Here is an 18,444-nt window from a genome sequence, read left to right as displayed (position 1 = left end):
CCTGGAGAACCGCAGCAGGCCTAGCAGCGGCCTTCCCATCACGAACTCGAAGCACTGAGCCTCGGGCCTGCTTTTTCCTGACTTGGGCAGCACCGGGTGATGGGGTCGGGACTCAGGAGCCCTGGGTCCCAGTCCTGACAGCTTGTGTGAGCAAAAGCAAGTCCCTTACCCACTCTGGGCCTCGACTGCCCCCCTCTGTGTGAGGATAGGCTGTGGGGGAGACGAGATGGGTTTGGAGGTGCTAAGAGTTTGATGGGCCGGGGTTCCCGTGACACCAGCCACACGCGGCCCGGCCTCACATGGCTGGGCCCTCTTGTGCTTTGTGCCAAGGGACAGCCAGATGCCCAGGGTCCAGCATGCCCAAGCAGGGTGGAGGGGGACAGGGGGCGGGGGCTCACTTTGGGCTTGGTGCTTCGCTGGAGGACGTCTAGGAGCTGTCTGCGGAAGCCTTCCAGCTGGGAGAGGCCGATCCTGGGGAAGGAAGCAAGCCAGGTGTTAGCCTCGCTGGGCCAGGGACTGGGAGGGGTGTGGGGTGTGGGAGCAGATAGGCAGGCACACGGCAGCCACAGAAGGGAGAAGACCACGACGTTGGGGTCATGGGGTGGGAGGGGTGGGCAGGGGTGAGTCCGCAGTTTAGCAGGGCCTAGCCAGGTAAGGGAGGTCAGGCGGGGTGGGGCCACCTGTCCTCCCCCTCTGGGGGCTCTAGGGGCTCTGGGATTCCCGGGGAAGATGGGAATCTGAGGAAAAGGCCCCGAGGAGGCAGGAACAGCTAGCCGGGACAATGGTGAAAGGGAGTGACTTGTGACTTGCAACTCGCCTGGGGACAAGATCTTTGCCCAGAACCACAGCCGTCACGAATTCCTTGGAGTACTCCATGGCGTCCTCGCTGCAAAGGAAGCCGGGGGTGCTGAGGCAGGGGCGGTGAGGGAGCCCTGCTCTAGCACTCCTAGGGTTAGTGTTGGGATCATGGCCCTCTGGGGAGCTCCCAGGGGCCAGGCTGGGCTGCCTGCTCCCGGTCACACCTTTCCTGCCAGTGAGGGGCTTTGCCGGGCACAGATCCTGGAGTCTGACGGAGTACCCCTCCCTCCACCTGCCAGGCCATTCCCAGGCCCCCATGTCACCGGAAGTCAGACTGCCCAGGCCAGCTCCCAAGTCTTTGGCCCCCATCAACCCCAGCCAGCTCCCAGGCCCCAGGCGGCTCACCTCAACAGGCCCCCTGGTGGGGAGTAGGCAAAGCACTTGAGGGTAGGGTACTGGGGGCGCAGCAGGAAGGAGAGGATGGCGGCGGTGCCCGCACCCAGGGAGTGGCCCACCACAATCAGGCCATAATGTTTGGTTCCTCGGCCCTGGGAACAGAGACAGGTGAGCGCCCAGCCCCACGGACGCGCTGGACTAGCTGCTACCAGTCGGGCAGAGGGGTCTTCCCAGAGTCCTGACACGGAATCTGTGCTGCGTGGTCCCTGGGGCAGGGGAAGAGCCAAGCTAGACACGCTCAGAGCAACTTCTTGGGGAGACTCTTCAAACAAACTCCTATGCGTCCTTCAAAACCTTGTTCGGCCTTCCTGATACCTTCCTGATTTTCTGGGAGAGGCTCACTCCCTCCTAGACGCTTGTATCTATACACACGGAAGACCTTTATACATGCTGATTGTACTCTACTGTAATAGGGTACGTACTATGGAGATTATCTTCTAGAACAATCATTGGTTCACCTGCCCCCATCTCTGTGCCCCAACAACTAGACTGGGGTCTCCTGACGCCAGGGACCGCCTGGCTTTGGGAAGGGTGGCTGCCAGCGCCATGGGGGCTGCCTTCCCAGGGAGCAGGCTGGGTCGGGGGTAGGATCCACATCACTCTACCCAGAGCAACACCCTTCCTGTGGGCTCTGAAATTATTTATCTTTGTTGCCTGCTCTGTATTTTGAAGCTGCTGCCCAGAACCATCTCTGTACCTCCAGTGCCCAGCATGGAGCAGGGGGGTCATACCTGGCTGGGGCTGGGCAGGGGAGCCCAAGAACTGCTGGTACGAGAGAGAGGAAGAGGTCACCGAGCAGTGAGGAGGGGGCTAGAAGCCAGGCATCCAAGGACAGTGTAGGGGTCTGGCTTATGGGGCGTTGTGGGTGGCGGTGGGGGGCACCACCACGCACACACCCTGCCCCCAGCGTTGCCTCGGAGGCGGCATTGTGGGCATGGCCAGGGCTCAGTGGCAGGGAGGAAGCCTCACCAGGTCTCGCCCGAACGCCTGGGACAAGACCATCTCCTGCTCCAGCTTCTTCTTGATGTACTCAGCCGAGAGGACCATCCCCTGGGTAAGGAGGAACAGAGAGCGAGATCTTTTAGGCCTTTTTTTTTTTTTGAAAAGATTTATTACTTATTTGAGTGTGAGAGAAGCAAGGGCGCGCAGGGTGTAGGGGCAGAAGGAGAAGGAGAAAGAGTCTTAAGCAGACTCTGTGCCGAGCATGGAGCTGGACATTGGGCTTGGTCTCACGACCCTGAGCTGGAAACAAGAATCAGATGCTTGGGGACACTTGGTGGCTCAGTCAGTTAAGCATCTGCCTTCAGTTCTCCCTCTGCCCCTCCCCCTGCTCATGTGTGTGTGCTCGCTCTCTCTCTCTCTCTCAAATAAATTTTTTAAAAAGATTCTACATGGGGCGCCTGGGTGGCTCAGTGGGTTAAAGCCTCTGCTCAGGTCATGATCTCAGGGTCCTGGGATCGAGCCCCGGGTCAGGCTTTCTGCTCAGCAGGGAGCCTGCTTCCCCCTCTCTCTCTGCCTGCCTCTCTGCCTCCTTATGATCTCTGCCTGTCAAATAAACAAATAAAATCTTAAAAAAAAAAGATTAAAAATAAAAATCAGAGGCTTAACCAACCACCCTGCCTAGGCACCCCAGGAGTGAAGCCTTTTAGGGACCAGCAAAAATGGTGACTGGAAACTCACCAATCCTGTCCCAACCATTTCCTCTTTGGCCCTCCTAACAACCTGGCTGTGGGGGCTGGTGCACACTTTATCACATCATTTCCATATCACAGATGACAAGACTGAGGCTCAGGAGAGTTGTGCGTCTCACAGAAACCAATCTTTTCCCATCTGCCTCTTTAGGCTCTTCTGGGACAGGACCTGAGCCAGCAGGACTGTGGGGATCCCGGTGGCTGGGCCACAGTGGACCTTCTAGAATGCAGGCTCCTCTGACCCACCTCTCCCTGGGGGCCTAGCAAGCAGGGAGGACACCCACCCCGACAGCAGGACAGGTGTGTGCGCTGGCAGGGTAGGAGAGGAGGCAAGGGGCCTCTGGGGCCCGGAAGGGGGAGTACCTTGTGTCCCAGCCAGGTGCCGTGGTGCCCCTCCACGGGGAGGCGCTCGGCGTCACCGGTCAGGTCCGTCAGGGCATCCTTGTGGACAGAGAGGACAGGCGAGGGCTGGGGTGAGGACAGGAAGAGGAAGGCGGGCAGCCCTCAGGGGCTGTGAGGGCTGGGCTGGGAGCCACAGGCAGCGTACCTTGGGCGAAAGGGTTCCCCGGATACTGATCACCACCTTCTTCTTGTCATGGTCCACTGCCACATAGAAAGGGGTCTCATAGACCTAGGATAAGGGGGGCTCATGAGTCAAGGGGCCCTGGGATGGGCCCAGACTCGGAGAGTGACCTAAGCAGGCCTCCTGGCCAAGGAGCCAGCTCCTCTCTGGGCCCCCGCAAGGCTGCTGGGGCTCCCTCTAGGCTCCCCTCCAGCGCCGGCAGCCTGAGTGCTGCTGTCCTGCCTGTGGAATCTGGAGGGACCGCTGCCCCCTTCCCAGGGCCTCGCTGCTGAGTCCCTGCATCCCTTGCCCCGACGGCTGGGCCGAGAAGCCCCGGGGCTGGGTCTGGGGTTGGAGACCACTGCCTGGCCCCCGAGGGGGTGAGGAGGGAAGGGGGTCCGGCTGTGCCCCCGCGGCCCTGCCGAGGACAGAGCCGGGGTGAGGGAGCCCTGCCCGCAGGCCCGGCGTGGCCGCTCACCGCGTCGTGGCAGGAGGTGTACACGATGTCCACTGCGGTCATGTTCTCATCTAGGAAATGGCGCCGGATGGCAATGGCGTTGCAGCCACAGCAGTTGTCCTCCTCGATGGTGACTCCTGGCGCAAAGCGGGGCCGCGTGGGGCACAGGCAGCACCTGGCAAGGGGAGGGGGGCAGGGGGCTCAGAGACCCCAAGAGCAACTGTCCCAGTCAGCCTCTCCGGAACCCCCCTGGAAAAGTCCCACAGCCCTCACGGTACTTGGCCTCCGGGCGGCACAGGACCCGGTGGGCCTCTCCCTCTCCCTGCAGTGCTCTCTCCGCCTCACCCCTGGATTGCTCCTCCCTCACTGCCGGGCTTCCCTGGCTCCTCCTCTGTCATAGCTACACCCTCTGGGTGACCGAACCGAACCGCCTGAACTGCTCCCGGCCTCCAGATGCTCCCTTCCCAGCTTTCAGGGGCCCAGTACCCCCCCACCGGCCCACCCCTTCGTGCTCCCGGAGTTCCCTGCACCCTGCTGCTCATTGTCCAGCCCTGTCCTTGGAGCAGGCTTCAGGTCCCCTCCCCACTTCACGTCCCACAGCCCGTGGGTCGGTCGACACATCGGCTCACTCTGTCTTCCAATTCAGAACAGACTCCAGCCACTTTCCCCGCACCCACACACCCCCTCCACCATTATCTCTGCCTCGGAGCGTCATGGCGGCCCTCCCGGTCTCCCCCATGTACTCCTGGTCTCGACATTCTCAATGGGCAGCCAGGGCAACCCTCTAAGACGTAAGCCGAGCCCTGTCGCTTCACTGGAAACCCTGCAGTGATGCCCTTCCTGCCCAGTGTAAGAGCTGGGGTCCTTGCAAGGATGCACAGGCCAGATTGCACGGCAGGACTTCTCACTTCGCTCAGGCCTCTGCTCACACGTATGTCACGGGGAGATTCGCCCGGGACACCCCATCCAGCACCACCAGCCCCCAGCCTGTGTTCCCCGACCTGACACTACGACCTGCTTCTATTTCTCCCAAGTGTCCCTCTGCTCCTACAGGTCCCGTGTCCTTGTCTGTGTGCTGTCTGTAGCGCCCCCCGGCCCAGGCAGTGGGTCCTCAGGGCAGGGCCTACTCTGCCAGGGGTACAGCCACGTCCGGGCACCGGGCCCACAGCAGGCCTCCCCCAAAAGCATCTGAGCAGGGGACCCTGCTCGGGGTGCAGCTGCGCCCAGGCCACCAGAGGGAGCCAGCGGCCAACAGATGGGTCGTGGAGCCCCGAGCCAGAACTCAAGGCCCGGGTGGGCTTGCTGCCTTGAGAGGACAGCTGAGCTTTTTAAGAAGAATCCTGAATTTCAGGGATGCCGCGAGCTTTGTCCTCACCTAAGCAGCACCTAAGGGGCTGCTACCTACTTCCCATGAGGAGAGGCCCCTCTGGGAAAACTCAGGGTTCAGCCGAGTCTGGGAAGCAACGGGGCCTGTAGTGGGTGACCACCGCAGGGCCCGTGGGGGGCCTCCACCGACTGCAGGGCCAAGTGGGGGCCGGCCCGGGGCCGGGGGCCAGACCCCTGCTCTCAGGCAGCTGCCCCTTCTCTCTCAGCGTGTGGCCGCCACCGTGCCGCCTTCAGGGACGGACACCTGAGCTCGAGGACCCGTCCTCTTGTTCCTCGAAGTCTCGAGAAGCTGACAAACCGCAGTCAGACCCCCCCACCCCTTGTCTGCAGATCCCCCGAGGGCCCTGCCTGCCCACGATGGCCTGGCTTCTGAAATACCCGCTAGGCAGGCAGGAAGGGCACCGCTCGCAGCGACCGCGTCCCCAGCCTGCCAGTAAGAGCAGGGCCCGCCAGAGCCCGGGTCCCCAGACTCCTGGTCTGGGACTCATTCTGACATGCTTCTCAGTGGCAGCAGCAGTGACTCCCAAGGATGCTGCGAGGAACGCCAGCTGTGGGAGGGAGCACAGGGTGCCCCGGCCACTCGCTCTGCAAGTCACTGGGGGGTGGGGGGGTGGGGAGAACAAGGTCCCGAGAGCCACACAGCTTTCTGCAGAAAGGAAGGGCACCGCGGGAGGGGTGTGGCTGCCCCAAGGGCAGGGGCGCCACAGACAGAACGCCAGGCTTTCCAGACCAGGGAGCCAGGGAGCTGTCCTCTTTCTGTCTGGGCCGGGCTGAGGGTGCAGACACCAAGGACGGGGAAGGGGCCCTTCCAGAGCTTTGTCCTTCTCTGGCCCAGTTAGGAGAGACAGAGAGTCCTCCCGGCACCCAGAGGGGGTTGGTGGGCTGGTCTGGGACAGGTGCCTTGCCAAATCCCTGGGAAGAGGGTCAAAGTCTTTCACTCAAGGGCCTTTTTGATGCCCTTCCAGAGGTCTCCATGAACTGGGCCTGTACTAGGCATGTCCTTTATTTCAGCAAGCTGAGCACAGGACACCAGCTGGAAAGAAAGATACAGGTAGAGGGGGGTGGCGTGGTTGACGGGGTAGAGGACGGGAGGGAAGGGAGCTAGCACGCCGGATGCTCTCCAATCCTCACTCCTTCCTCTCAGAACAACTCCAGGACATACGTATCGCCATCCCCACTTTACAGACAAAGAAACTGAGTCTCGCAGAGGTAGACCAACTTGCCTCTGGCTGCAAATGACGAAATCTCGATTCAAACCAAACACTGTGTGATTCCAAAGCCCATGCTCTTCCCCGCCTAAGGATAATGCAGCAGTAGAGAGAGGCTGAGGCCCAGAGGTGGCATGGAAGAGAAGCCACGGAAGCCACAGACCCTGGGGGGCTGGGCAGGCACAGTCTGTCTGGGGAGAGTCTCCCACACGCTGGCCCTCAGGACCTCAGGACCTCTGCTTGTCTGCACACGCTGGCCAGCCGGAAGCACGGGATGGGGGTACTCACGAGCAGGACCGCGCCAGCTGGCAGAGCCCACAGGCAGGCTTCCGCATCAGGTACATGGGCCACCCGTAGGCGGCCAGCGCGAAAAGCATGTAGTAGCAGACCTCTTTGTAGCGGAGCATCTCTTGCTGGAAGAAAGGAGGCGGAGGCGGTCACTGCTGCCCTTCCAGCCTCCAGCCTCCAGGCCCAAAGGCTCCCCTGGATGGAGGAGGGAGTGGCTCTCCTGGCCTCCCCAGGGACTGCAGGCCCCCCACGCCCCCGCCTTGGAGGAAGGACCGCTCCCCTCAGATGATAATTGCATTTCCCTAATTATCTCCATGCAACCAGGGCACGGAACCTCCTGGGACCCATCCTGCTGCTCCAACCTCAGAATTAATGATTTGGGGACAGAAAAACACTCGGAGCCCTGGATCGATTTCCAGAGAAGGGAAGCGAGAGGGAGGTGTGAGAGGGCATCACAGGCCTGGGAAGGAAAGTTTAACCCTGAGAGGCACTAAGCCCTCCAGCTGGGGGTGTCCAGGCCTTGAGCAGCAGGGCCAGCGCTATAGACGCTGTAGACCTGTAGACGCTGGGGGACCTGACAAGCCATTAACACCCTCTCGGCCCACAAGTTCTTTGTCTGCAAATATGGGGAGACTCTTGTTTGATGGGCCAAGTCACAGGCTCCCCGGGGATGTCTGGAGCAGACCGGGATCTCTGCAGAGAAAGGCGCCAGTCTGACACCTGGTGTCTGAGGCCAATGGCTACTGTGATCAGCCCGATGGGCTGGAAGGAGGTGGGAGGCACAGGTGTCCCGGCAAAGCGGCTTCCTGTGTCCCGGGTGTGCCAGACGCTGGAGGGCTCCTGCACTTAGGGGGAATTAGTCACCTTGTAAAAGTTAGAGGGTGATTAGTCATCTTCTGAAGTGAAGTAGGGAGCACCTTAATAAGGGCCCAGAGGGGCGGAACCATTGCCGGGCCAGCTCTATCTGCTCTTTAGGAATGATCTGGAGAAGGTAATTATCCTCTCTGGCTCCGGCTGGAGGGTGGGGCGCCGGCAGGCAGGGAGCCCAGCACCTCAAGGCTCGCTGGCCTGCCTCTACCCCCTCCCCCTTCACATGGTGAGAGCGCCCGGGGTGCCTGGGGTAAGCGAGGCTGGGCTGGGCACCTGCTTCGGGCACCGTGATTGGAGGGGATACGCACACCCACTCTGGACAGTGGGGACAGATGGAGACTGGAGGATTTTCTAGGCGATTTAGATACAAGGGAGGAATCCTTTCTGGTAGGTCCCCGACTGGGGACCCAGACTCGGAATGGTTCATTTCCTCCCCACTGGAGCTCTGGCTGGAAGGTGTGCCCACACCATCACCCATGCAGAAACATGCTCTGAGGGGACGGAGGCCTCGCTCAAGGTCACAGTGACAGCGGCGGAGCGGAAGTCCCCCTACATCGCTTTGCTCCTGAGGACGCCGGCTGCAGTTTCAGCCTGGGCAGCACGGTGCCCTTGTGGTGGGGAAGAGCTCCCCTGGCCACAGGACAGGTCCCACCTTGACCGGTGAACAGCGGGTTTCTAGTACAGATGCCTGAGAAAAGGTTCCACCACTCAAAAGAGCTTGAAACTAGTGTGTTGTGTCGTGCTGCCTTCCAGGACAACAGGCTGCAACGGTCTGAGCAGCTCACCCCGGCCCCCCACCCCGAACCTCACGATCTTAAGAGGCCAGGGCCAGACATTCGGAGGGTGGTGAAGCAGATTCGAGGCTTTTGACTGTGGGACCAGCGTGACGGGGGCGGTCCTCAGGAGGAAGGGGAGGCGAAGGGGTGGGGAGGAGGAAGGCGATGGGGGAGAGCTGCAGGGGGCCCCCCATGCTGTGGGGTGGCCGGCAGGTGGTCTGCTCAGGCCGCCCCACAGAGGGAAAAGGAGCCAGGGCAGGGAGGGGGTGCGGGGGGTCTGACTCACCGAGTTCTTGAGGTCGAGATACTTGGTGTTTCTAGTCACTGGCATCCCAGACAGGAAGGTCAAAATGTCATTATTCGCCTGTAAAACCAGGGTGTGAAGGTGGCTGTCCCAGGTCCAGGAGGCACGGCTGAGATAGGGGGTCCAGGTCCCCCCGGGCTCTGATTCTGTTGCTTCCTAAGGGCCTGAACACCCAAAGGAGGGTGTGGTTTCTAGCTCTTCCATGACCCAGCCATTGTCCCCAAATCCGAGGTCTCCTCACATGTCCAGTTTCTCCCTTTCCACTGAAAGCATCAAATACCCCCCTACTACCCCGCGCCAGGGACCTTCCTGCCCAGGCCGAGGGTACCGCGCTTTGGAGAGGATGCTGGGAGACTCCAGTGGGGGTCAGGGTGCTGGGGGGGTGCGGACGGAGGCAAGTGCGGAGGGCCGAGGCACCGAGCATCATTCACGAGGGCCCCGTGGTCAGAAGCCTCCACGGCTGGCCCAGCAGCGAGAAGGCCCTCAAGCCAGAGCCAGGAGGAGAGGGGGCATCAGGGGGTGACCAGAGGGACCCCAGGGAGTGGGCATAGCAGCAGCAGGGCAGCAGGGAGAGGCCTGCAGGAGGGAGGGCTCACCTCGTCCAGCACGGCGTTGCGCTTGGCCCGCTGCCGCTGCCGGAGCAGCACCAGGCCGGCGATGATGTCAGATGGCACAATGTCGAGGTCTCGGAAAAACTCAGCAAAGAGGTAGGCGATTTCGGAGTAGGCATCCTGTGAGGTCCGGGGGGTGGGGGGCAGGGGGTGGGAGGTGGGGGCAGGGCAGCAGGAGAGAGGGCAAGAGACCGGACGTGAATCCCACTGGGCTGGGGCTCTGCTCCGGGCTCAGTGCCAGCTCGCCCCAGGCACCTACTCTGCACCAGCTGGGCCCAATCCTGCCGGGCCCTCTGCAACCGTGACCCCGAGGGCCCTAGCCTAGGCTCTGGGCCCTGCAGACCTGGCCAGAGCTGTGTGCGACAGCCACCGAACCTCCACCTCCCGGCCCTCTTCTGTCCTCAGAGCTCCTATGGCACTCACCATCACCGCCTACCATGCACAGATGCCAACGTGAGCCATTTCCTGTTCTTTCCCCAGCCACTAGGAATCAAGGCCTGCTCGGCCCGGCTTGTTTCTCCTCCGCCTGTCTCTCTAGCAGAGAAGCCAAAACTGAGCTCCTGGCTGCCGCCTCCCCACACTGAGTTTCTTCCCACCTCCCACCAGCTGTGACCTTGAAAGGCCTCCTACGGGGCGGAGTCTCTGGGGTGGCAGTCCCCCTCCCCCATCTGCCCACAACTTTAGGCTCGAGGACCCTCATGATGGGCCTGGAGAAGGCTGTGACACTGGGCTGGCTGCCCCTCTGGCCTCTCTGTAAACCTGGTCCTCGGGCCCGCCTGAGCCCTGGGCAGGAGGCAGGTGGCGTGCAGAGGCCACCATGCCCATCAGTGGGCCAGGCCTCCTCCCAACCTCAGAAACCTCTTCCCTAGCTTGTTGGGGAAGGCTGTGCTGGGTGCAGACTCATGGCCAGTGGTTCCCGCTCTCAGGGTTTCACCTGTGAGTGCCTGGCACATGTAAGAGAACAAAACTCCAGGGTTGCAAACTCAAAGGCCTGACGAGGCCAGATAGCACTAGCTACCACCGGGCTCCGCTGACCGCCCTGCAAGCGGCCTACACGGCTGCATCTACAAATACGGAACTGTACACGAAGGGCCTGATTTGTCACTTGGGCACTCAGTTCAGATTTTAAGCCACAGAGCACAGAGTGGTCAAAACGTGCTCTGCACTGCACCTGACCCCCAGCGCTTGATGGCACCCCAGTCCTGGGCCACCCCACCCTGCAGCACTCTGACATCAGCCCCAAGTCTGCCACGTGCCCAGGAGGGGTGGGTATGTTCCCCTAGACCACCCCCCAGAGAGGCCCATAGGGGTGATCCCCGCCCACCAGGGAACCTCGGGGGAGAGGAGGACTTTCTTATACCTGATTACTCACTCTACAGTTCACCAGGGGCTGCTGGAGGGAAGGAGCCACTCAGGCTTCCGGTGGCTTCCATGGAGGGCACTTGCTGTCTGGCTCAGGGAGGAGTGGTCTCCTGACCTCACTGGCTCTGCCACTAACTAGCTGTGGGACGCTGAGCAAGTCACACCACCTCTCTGGGCCTCAGCTGTCTGATCTGAAAAATGAGGGGCAGGGGGTGGGGGGGACACTAGATGGTCTCTAAGGGCCCTGCCAGTGCGCATGGAAGGTCTGCGTCGAGGACCCCAAGGGCCCTACCTCCCCCCAGGGGCCACCCTCCGCTGAGCTGGCCTTTCTCCAGCAGCACTGGGCTCCTCCGTGCCCTCCTCCAAGCACCAGGTACGGAGGGCTGGCTGTGCACGTCTGGGGCTCCGCACCTGACCGCCCCGATGGGCCTTCCAGAGGCCTCTGTGGCTGGGAACGTTCATACTGCTTTTCTTTGCTTTCAGGTCACCCTGATTTTTTAGTATCTCCTCTGCTAAACTAAGTTCCAAGGGGGTGGATGAAAGGTCTTGAAACCTTTCCATCCCCTTGACCAAGCCAGGGAGTGGCTGTTCCCCGTGCTGGAGGGAGTCGGTAGGCCAGTGAGTGTCAGGTCCCCCCCTTACTCCTGCTTCAAGCTCAAGCCCTTCTAGCTGCCCTGCCCCACCTGGCTCTGCCAAGGAGCCAGGGCTCCTAAGCGGCCGACAGCAGGACGCGAGCCGGTGGGAGGCAATCCCCCCGGTACTTACTGACTGCGAGTCCTTCGTCCGAGTGCAACAGAGGAACACTTTGAGCCGGCGCGACCAGCTGGTGGCCTGGCCCTCCTCTAAGCGGTGCCTGCAAGGGGAGAGAGCTGGTATGTGTGAGGTCAGGGGGCGAGGCCAAAAGGGACACGACTCAGCTGTGACAGGAGCAGGGCAGCCTGTTCGAGGATCCCACCAAAGGGCTCTCCAGCAGGGGGTCTAGGAGGGACTGGGCCTGGGCCAGGCCAAGGTCCCCTGGGGGGGACCCCTGCTGGCCTACAAAGGCATGTGGTTGGCAACGCTCCCAGCTTCTGGCCGACTGAACATCAGCATGCCCCAGGGAGGCTTCATAGGTAGGAGCCCAAACTGGGGATCGCTCTGTGGCCCAGGTGTCCAATGCCTCAAACTAAAAGCCCTGGGACCCCACAGCAGGATGCTGGGCCTCTTGGCCAAGTCACTGGAGCAGACCTGTCAGATAGACTTGCTTCCCCTCGGAAGGGATTTCAGATACACAACCCTCTCTGTATTGGGGGGAAGTTTAATGGGCACGTGAGGCTCTGCATCTCCCGACTCCTTGGATCTGTTACATTAGAGGGGACAAGGGCCCACATTGGTCATCTGCGTGGCTGACGCCTGTCCATTCCCACCCCCAGCCTCAATGTGTCTAGCTGCTGTGATGGGGGGTCGGGGTATCCAGGACACTGCACTGCAAGGCGGAGCAGCTGGCCAGTTAGCCTCAGAGGTCCTTCCAGTGCTGGGAGCCCAGAAGTTGGTGTATTCGTTTGTTTTGTTTTTAAAGATTTTACTTACTTTTATTTGAGGGAGAGAGAACGCGCGCATACATGAGCAGGGGCAGAGGGAGAGGAAGAGGGAGAAGCAGACTCCCTGCTGAGCCTGATGTGGGGCTCAATCCCAGAACCTTGAGATCATGACCTGAGCTGAAGGCAGACACTTAACAGACTAAGCCACCGGATACTCTGAAGTCAGTGTGTTCTGAGTATAAATTTAGGAGAACCAACATCAAATATGTAAGCTTCCAGACTGAACAAGCTTTTGTGACATGTGCCCTCCCCTCCCTCTGGTCCCTGCTGCTGCTGCTGCTGCTTGGTGGTCCAGAGGGGAAGGCATGGGTGGCCTCAAATGCCTGCAAGGCACTTAGTATCCATCAGGAGTGACAGGCCAGGCCCTCCTTCCTGAGCCCTCTGGCTTCCCTCTGCAGCGAAGGGCTGCTTCCTTATGGAAGTGGGCCACAAGGACAGGGAAGGCCACAGGGCTTTCCAGAGCTAGAGAAGGGGTTAGGACAGGGTACGAAGGATACAAGGGAGCTGGTGCTCCTGGGATCTACCAGTTCTCAGAGATTTGGGCAGTCTTATCATAAAGCGACATCCCCCTGCCAGGGGCTTGATGAAGGGAGAGTGAGCTGACAAGCCACAGGCCGGGATCCCAGAGCATCACATTCTTTAACCCTTTCTAATTAATCTAAGGCGCTTTTCAACTTTCAAAGAGTATTTCCTGCTGGGCCTCTAGCTGAGGGCAGTGCTGACTGTAGGCTTTCCTGCATTCTCCCATTCGCCCACCAGGAGGAAGATGGAGCCAGGGCCAGGTTTGGCCTGATGCATCAGTTAGGCTGCAGAGAAGAACACTAGGCAGAGAGAGTGAATCTGAAGAACAAGTTCATGGACCCAGCACCCCCGTGGGAGTGCAGACACCCCTGCAAAGTCCAAGGTCAAGGCTCCCAGTGAGCAGTGCTGGGAAGAACCCATCTCTCCACCCCTACCAGATTTCACAGAAAGGAGAGAAGGCCCAGGACTTAAACAGGTTCCTGACTTCCAGATGCTAAAATAATCTGTCAGTGCAGCATGGGTGGGGGCGTGCATCCGTCCCCAAACCTGGAAGTGGATGAAGGGCGGGCGGGCGTGAAAATGTCCTTGTTAGAAACACTGCTGGTTTCAGAGGGTCAGGGGAGGGCCCGTGGAGACCAGGCTGAGCAGGAGCCACATTAACCCAGCCGCAGCCTAGGCTGCCCTCCCGGCCCCCGCAGACAGCTGGAGAAAATGCAACAGGTCAGAGCCCGTGAGCTCTGAGGCCTCTTACTTAGCCCCACACGGCCCGAAACCGCAGGAAAACTTTCTAATTAAAACGACAGCCCCCAGCTGCAAAGGCATTAGCTTCCCTGGCCCCAAAGGCAATTACCCAGAGTCAGGCAGGGGAGATTTTTTTTTTTTTCCCAGGGCCCCAGAAGCCCAGAAACCAGGTCAGGTGGGGGCGTATGCTCAGAATGAGCAAAACGGGATGGGTGGTGATGGCCTGCTACACTGGTTGGGAGGACGGGCTCTGGGGCCTTGGCTCCGAGACCTGGTATTTTGGGCTGGGAGGTGGCCAGCCCAGGCGCGGGTGTGGCTCTGGCTGCTGCGCTGAGCTGACGTGGAGGGCCTAGGGGGAGCTCAAAGCAGAATTCCCACTGGGCCTGGGGGCCTGGGCAGCCCACCGAGGTCCCCCAAATCCCCTGTCCTGGGGATGGAGTGCCGGTCTGCTCCCCATCAGCGTGACCTGCGGCAAGTGACCTGCCCTGCCCGGAACTCAGACTCCTCGTCCATAGAATCGGCCTCCTAAGGGCACCAGGGTCTGCAAAAGTACTGAACGGACTGATGGTGGGAAAGGGCTCAGGGCAGGGCCTAAGTCACAGGAGAAGTTCCGCGCTGCACCCATCTTTTTCTTTCACGAAACAGGAATTACTGTGACCCTGGATTCCCTCTCTCTTTTTCTTTACCAAGGCACAGCATTCCCCTTTCTTCAAAACACTGCAAAACCTACCCCCTCCAGGAAGCCTTCCTTGATTAACCTTCTCCAGCCCCCTTCATCCCAGAGACCACCCAGCCTAGTGGTTAGGAGCAAGGGCCCTAAAGCCAGACCACCCGGGCTGGGGCCTAGAACCGCCATTTCCCAGCTGGGTCATTGGGGCAAGTCACACGACTCCGTGTTCCTGCTCTGTCTGTGTTAAGGGGGTGATACTAACAGCCCCCTCACAGAGCCACTGTCAGTGAGGGTGCGTGCTGCTTGGCCTGGTTCAGGCCTGCTTCCTGCTACAATGACCGCTGGCGTTAGCAGCACCGAAGGGGGAGCCAATGGTCACAGTGGCCCCACTGGCCGAGCACGTGCCAAATGGTGAGCACAGCACCAACCGCTCTGCGCTCATTCGAATCTCACGGCAGCCGTCAGAGCAGGAGCTGTTGTGATTCCCACTCTACAGACCAGGAAACTGAGGCTGGGAGAGGCTAGGACTGTAACACATGCGCACGGCTCCCGCAGGCCGGCATGCGGCCCGACACGCGGTTCCGAAGGCACAGGGCCAGCCTGGCTGCCCCTCCCTGAACCTCCGCGGGGCGCCCGCCCACCCCGCCTGCTCACCGGAGGTTGTAGGTCCGCAGGTTGCGCTGCCGCCTCTTGGTGGCTCTCAGCTTGACGAAGGTGCGGCCCGTGGGGTCGAAGACGCAGAGGACGGTGATGCAGACACTGAGGATGACCACCCAGTTGCAGACGACCATCCCTGCGGGGCAGCAGTGGGAAGCAAGAGGTCGGGTGCTGGGGGAGCCTCCCTGGCTCAGGGGCACTGTTGCCTCCCGATCAGTCTGCTTCTGGGGCCCAAGAGCGAGGCTCAGCAGCCCCCGGCCCTGGCCTCTGGCCACCTGATCGTCCCATGCTGAGCCATGACCCCGAGGCGCACCCTCGGCACAGAGCAGGCAAATCTCCTCCCTCACCGAGGAGCCAAGGGGCCCTCCCCTGCTGCCCACCCTTCCTCCACACCAGGTGCCCCTAAGGGGGCAGGCCGGGCCTGGGAAGAAGCCCACAGCCTCAGCCACCACCCCGCCCGGCGTCCGTCCAGGAACCGCTTCCCTTGGGATGTGCCTGAGCTTCCCCCTCTCCGAGCTGACCCCGTCCCTCCCAGCCCCAGAGCCGGCTGACATACCGAGGGTGACATTCTTGGCAGTGAGGTCGTTGCACGAGGTGTAGTACTGAGTGAGCCAGACGATGCCCACGATGGCGTAGATGAACTCGATCACCAGGATGGCTGCGGGCAGAGCAGGGAGCAGGCTGGAGGGCGCTCCAGGCCGCCTGCCCGGGAAGGGCCCCTCTGCAGCAGGGGCACCAGACCCCGCCCCCCCAGCACAGGCCTCGCGGCAGAGAGGGCCCAGGGGGCGTGGCTGTCCCACCACCAGTCTGTCCTAGAGCGCACCCACCGCCTGTCCTAGCTGAGGCGCCCTCCGGCCCTGACGCCTCCCTGAGAGGGGACTGGAAAGGCGGAGGATGAAGAGGCATTTCGCTGCTCTTCCGGGATTTTAGACTTATGTCCATGAACTCTGGTATCAGATGTATCTTAGGCAAGTTACCTAATCTCCCTGGGCCTCCGCTTCCTCATCTGTAAAATGGGGTGACAACGTCTGCGTTACAGGAGCGCGGAGAATGAGATGAGAGACGGTGCGTCTCACGGAGACTGCTATTTCCCAGAGGAGGCTCCGGCGCTCAGGGCAGGAGGCGAGCGGAGCCCCAGCAGGCCAGGGGGGCCCCCGGGGGCACAGGCAGCCTTTGAGGCCCCAGCTTCGCAGGCAGCACCTGAGGCAGCTGAGGTCCAGGCTTTGGAGACAGACAACCTGGGTTCTAATCTCAGCTCACGCGCGCGCTCTCTCTCTCTCTCTCTCTCTCTCACACACACACACACACACACACGCACACGCACACGCACACTGGCCATGTGACTCTGAGGGCGCTAATTAACCTCCCTGGGCCAGGGCGGGGATGGCCCAGAATCCTCATCTGTAAAGGGAGACCAGTAACGGCTCCTCCCTCAGCTAACAAGGGGAAGGGCTTAGCACAGTTCCCGGAAGCAGGAGAGAAGTGTTCGCTCAGAAAGATGGGACTAGCAGCTGAACCCCAAGCCCAGAAAAAGGACATAGGCAGGCCCTCTAGGGAGCGGCTCCGGATCCCTGAGGGGTTTCCAGGGAAGGGGGGGCACTCTTTGGTGGAGGCTTTCAAAGCAGCAGAAGAGAGGCACTTGGCCTAGAACAGGGGCTGACAACTTCCCCTGCAAGGGCCAGAGAAAATATTTTAGACTTTGTGGGTCCTCATCTCTGTCCTGACTACTCAGCTCTGCCGCAGAACCAGTGAGTACGCCAATGAATGAGTGCGGCTGGGTGCCAATAAAACTTTATTTGCACAAACAGACGGCAGGCTGGATGTGGCCCTCGGGCTACAGTCTGCCCTCCCCGGTCTAGAGCACAAGCCTGGTAAGTCTGCTGGCTCTCAGCTGGCCACTGGTGCTGGCCCAGGGCCTGGCCCATCGGGTGGGCCCCACAGATGCTGGCCGGCTGAGTGACGGAGCAGGTGGAAGGGGGGTGGGGGGCAGCCCCCACCCCCGGGGCGGCCCTTACCCAGGCGCACGTAGAGCACATACTGCATGGACTCGCGGGGCTCTGTGTAGAGGATGCCCCCGCGCATGCTCAGCCAGATGATGGCCATCTCGGCGATCATGCAGCTCAGCAGGATGCCCAGGTAGCCGCGGCCGTGGTCCACCAGGTTCAGGGAGCAGGCCTCGTTCGGGTTGTAGACCAGGCCGAAGAGCACCACAGACAGGATCACAAACCTGGGGAGATGCACGTGTGACAGGGGGCCAGGGAGTCCTGGTGCCTTCCATGGCCCCTGGCCAGCAGGACGCGGCAGGTGGGGGGGCTGCACTGCTTCGGGCTCAGGACCACCATCCACCTGGCCTCTGAGGACATGGGTGGCCAGGGACAGGGACACGAGGGCAGGGAGCCCAGCTGCTGGCCATGGGGGGACAGCGGCGGCAGCCCTGCCTGGTGATGGTGCCTGGTCCAGCAGGGGACCAGGCAGGGTCTCTGCGCTCCACGTGGGTATTTCCCTAAGCGATGGGTACTCCAGACAGCAACTCCTAGGAGCCGGGAGCACGACAGGGTCAGGTCAGACGGCTAGAAAGCCTTCCTCCAGGCCTGTGGCATGGCCCTAAGACTCACCAGGTGGTGTGCAAGAGGAAGAGGAAGATGGCCGGCAGGACGAGGTCATCACTGCCCACAGACCAGCGCCGCCGGAACACCACAATCCCGGGCATGGCTGGCAGCTCTGCAGAGGCTCAGCGGGCCTGGTGCTCACCTCCTGAAAGACATCGGAGGGCCCTGTGGCTGCCACTGGGGCACCTGGGGCCACTGCACTCCTGGCCAGGTGTGCCCAGCACAGAAGCATCTCTCCCAGGCCCCACAGCCGAGCTGCTTCCAGATCATTGCAAGTGCTGAGCCATCCCTATTCGCTGCTCAGAGCCACTGTAAATGTAAAGGACCTCAGCAGCCAGAGACGGGCTGCAGTCTCACCCGAGGGCTCTCTTGCCCCCAAGCCTGGTGCCGGCCCTTTGGGATCAGCTCTCCCGGGGGTTACTACAATAGTAACTACTCAGTTCCATTAAAGACTTGGGCTTACCCGCCTGCCTCCCCCTCCATGGCGTCAGGGGATCCCCCAGCTCCCCTGTTGCCTCTTCTCCAGGAGACCCAGCCCAGTGTGTGGAGTCTGGGCGGGGGCGGGGGGGGTGTGAGGGGAGCTTTCCAGACCAAGCACCAGCCTGTCCCTCAGCACAAACTGAACAAGACAGGTTGAGGGCTGAAGAACTTGGGGAGGGTGGGGGGAAGGGTACACATGGATCTGGCAAGTACAGAGGCAGGAGAGCGCACCCAGCACATAGCTGGTGCTCAGGAAAGATGTGCTCAATGAGGTCTTCAGTTTCTTGCTTTGCTGGAGCCCTGGGACCATGCTCTGGCACTTGATCTCGCACTCGCCAGACAGAATGCCCGGCCACAGCTATGCCTCTTGGTAGGCAGGGACACAGCCAGGACCCAGGGTCAGAGGCACAACTGGG

At 61.2% G+C, this 18,444-nt stretch overlaps 1 protein-coding gene across 2 annotated transcripts in view; it reads right to left on the bottom strand.

The window, feature by feature from the left end:
* The window catches only part of DAGLA (diacylglycerol lipase alpha), a 61,231-nt gene that overhangs the window by 7,316 nt on the left and 35,471 nt on the right, over nt 1-18,444 (bottom strand). For both annotated transcript variants that reach the window (XM_044259428.1, XM_044259429.1), the window contains exons 2-16: nt 17,555-17,693; nt 16,955-17,166; nt 15,496-15,597; nt 14,937-15,075; nt 11,535-11,622; nt 9,393-9,527; nt 8,779-8,856; nt 6,847-6,971; nt 3,986-4,139; nt 3,493-3,576; nt 3,309-3,386; nt 2,224-2,304; nt 1,204-1,346; nt 818-886; nt 399-471 (exon numbers count right to left, since the gene is read on the bottom strand). In XM_044259428.1, coding sequence (XP_044115363.1) covers nt 399-471; nt 818-886; nt 1,204-1,346; nt 2,224-2,304; nt 3,309-3,386; nt 3,493-3,576; nt 3,986-4,139; nt 6,847-6,971; nt 8,779-8,856; nt 9,393-9,527; nt 11,535-11,622; nt 14,937-15,075; nt 15,496-15,597; nt 16,955-17,166; nt 17,555-17,649 — 1,656 coding nt within the window. In that variant the 5' untranslated portion in view covers nt 17,650-17,693. The remainder of the gene's footprint in view (nt 1-398; nt 472-817; nt 887-1,203; nt 1,347-2,223; nt 2,305-3,308; nt 3,387-3,492; nt 3,577-3,985; nt 4,140-6,846; nt 6,972-8,778; nt 8,857-9,392; nt 9,528-11,534; nt 11,623-14,936; nt 15,076-15,495; nt 15,598-16,954; nt 17,167-17,554; nt 17,694-18,444) is intronic.

This window comes from Neovison vison, chromosome 7, assembly GCF_020171115.1.
Source record: "Neovison vison isolate M4711 chromosome 7, ASM_NN_V1, whole genome shotgun sequence".
Classification (NCBI taxonomy): Eukaryota; Metazoa; Chordata; class Mammalia; order Carnivora; family Mustelidae; genus Neogale; species Neogale vison.
The sequence above is the reverse complement of the archived record's forward strand: the minus strand, read 5'-3'. Positions and strand labels throughout refer to the sequence as shown.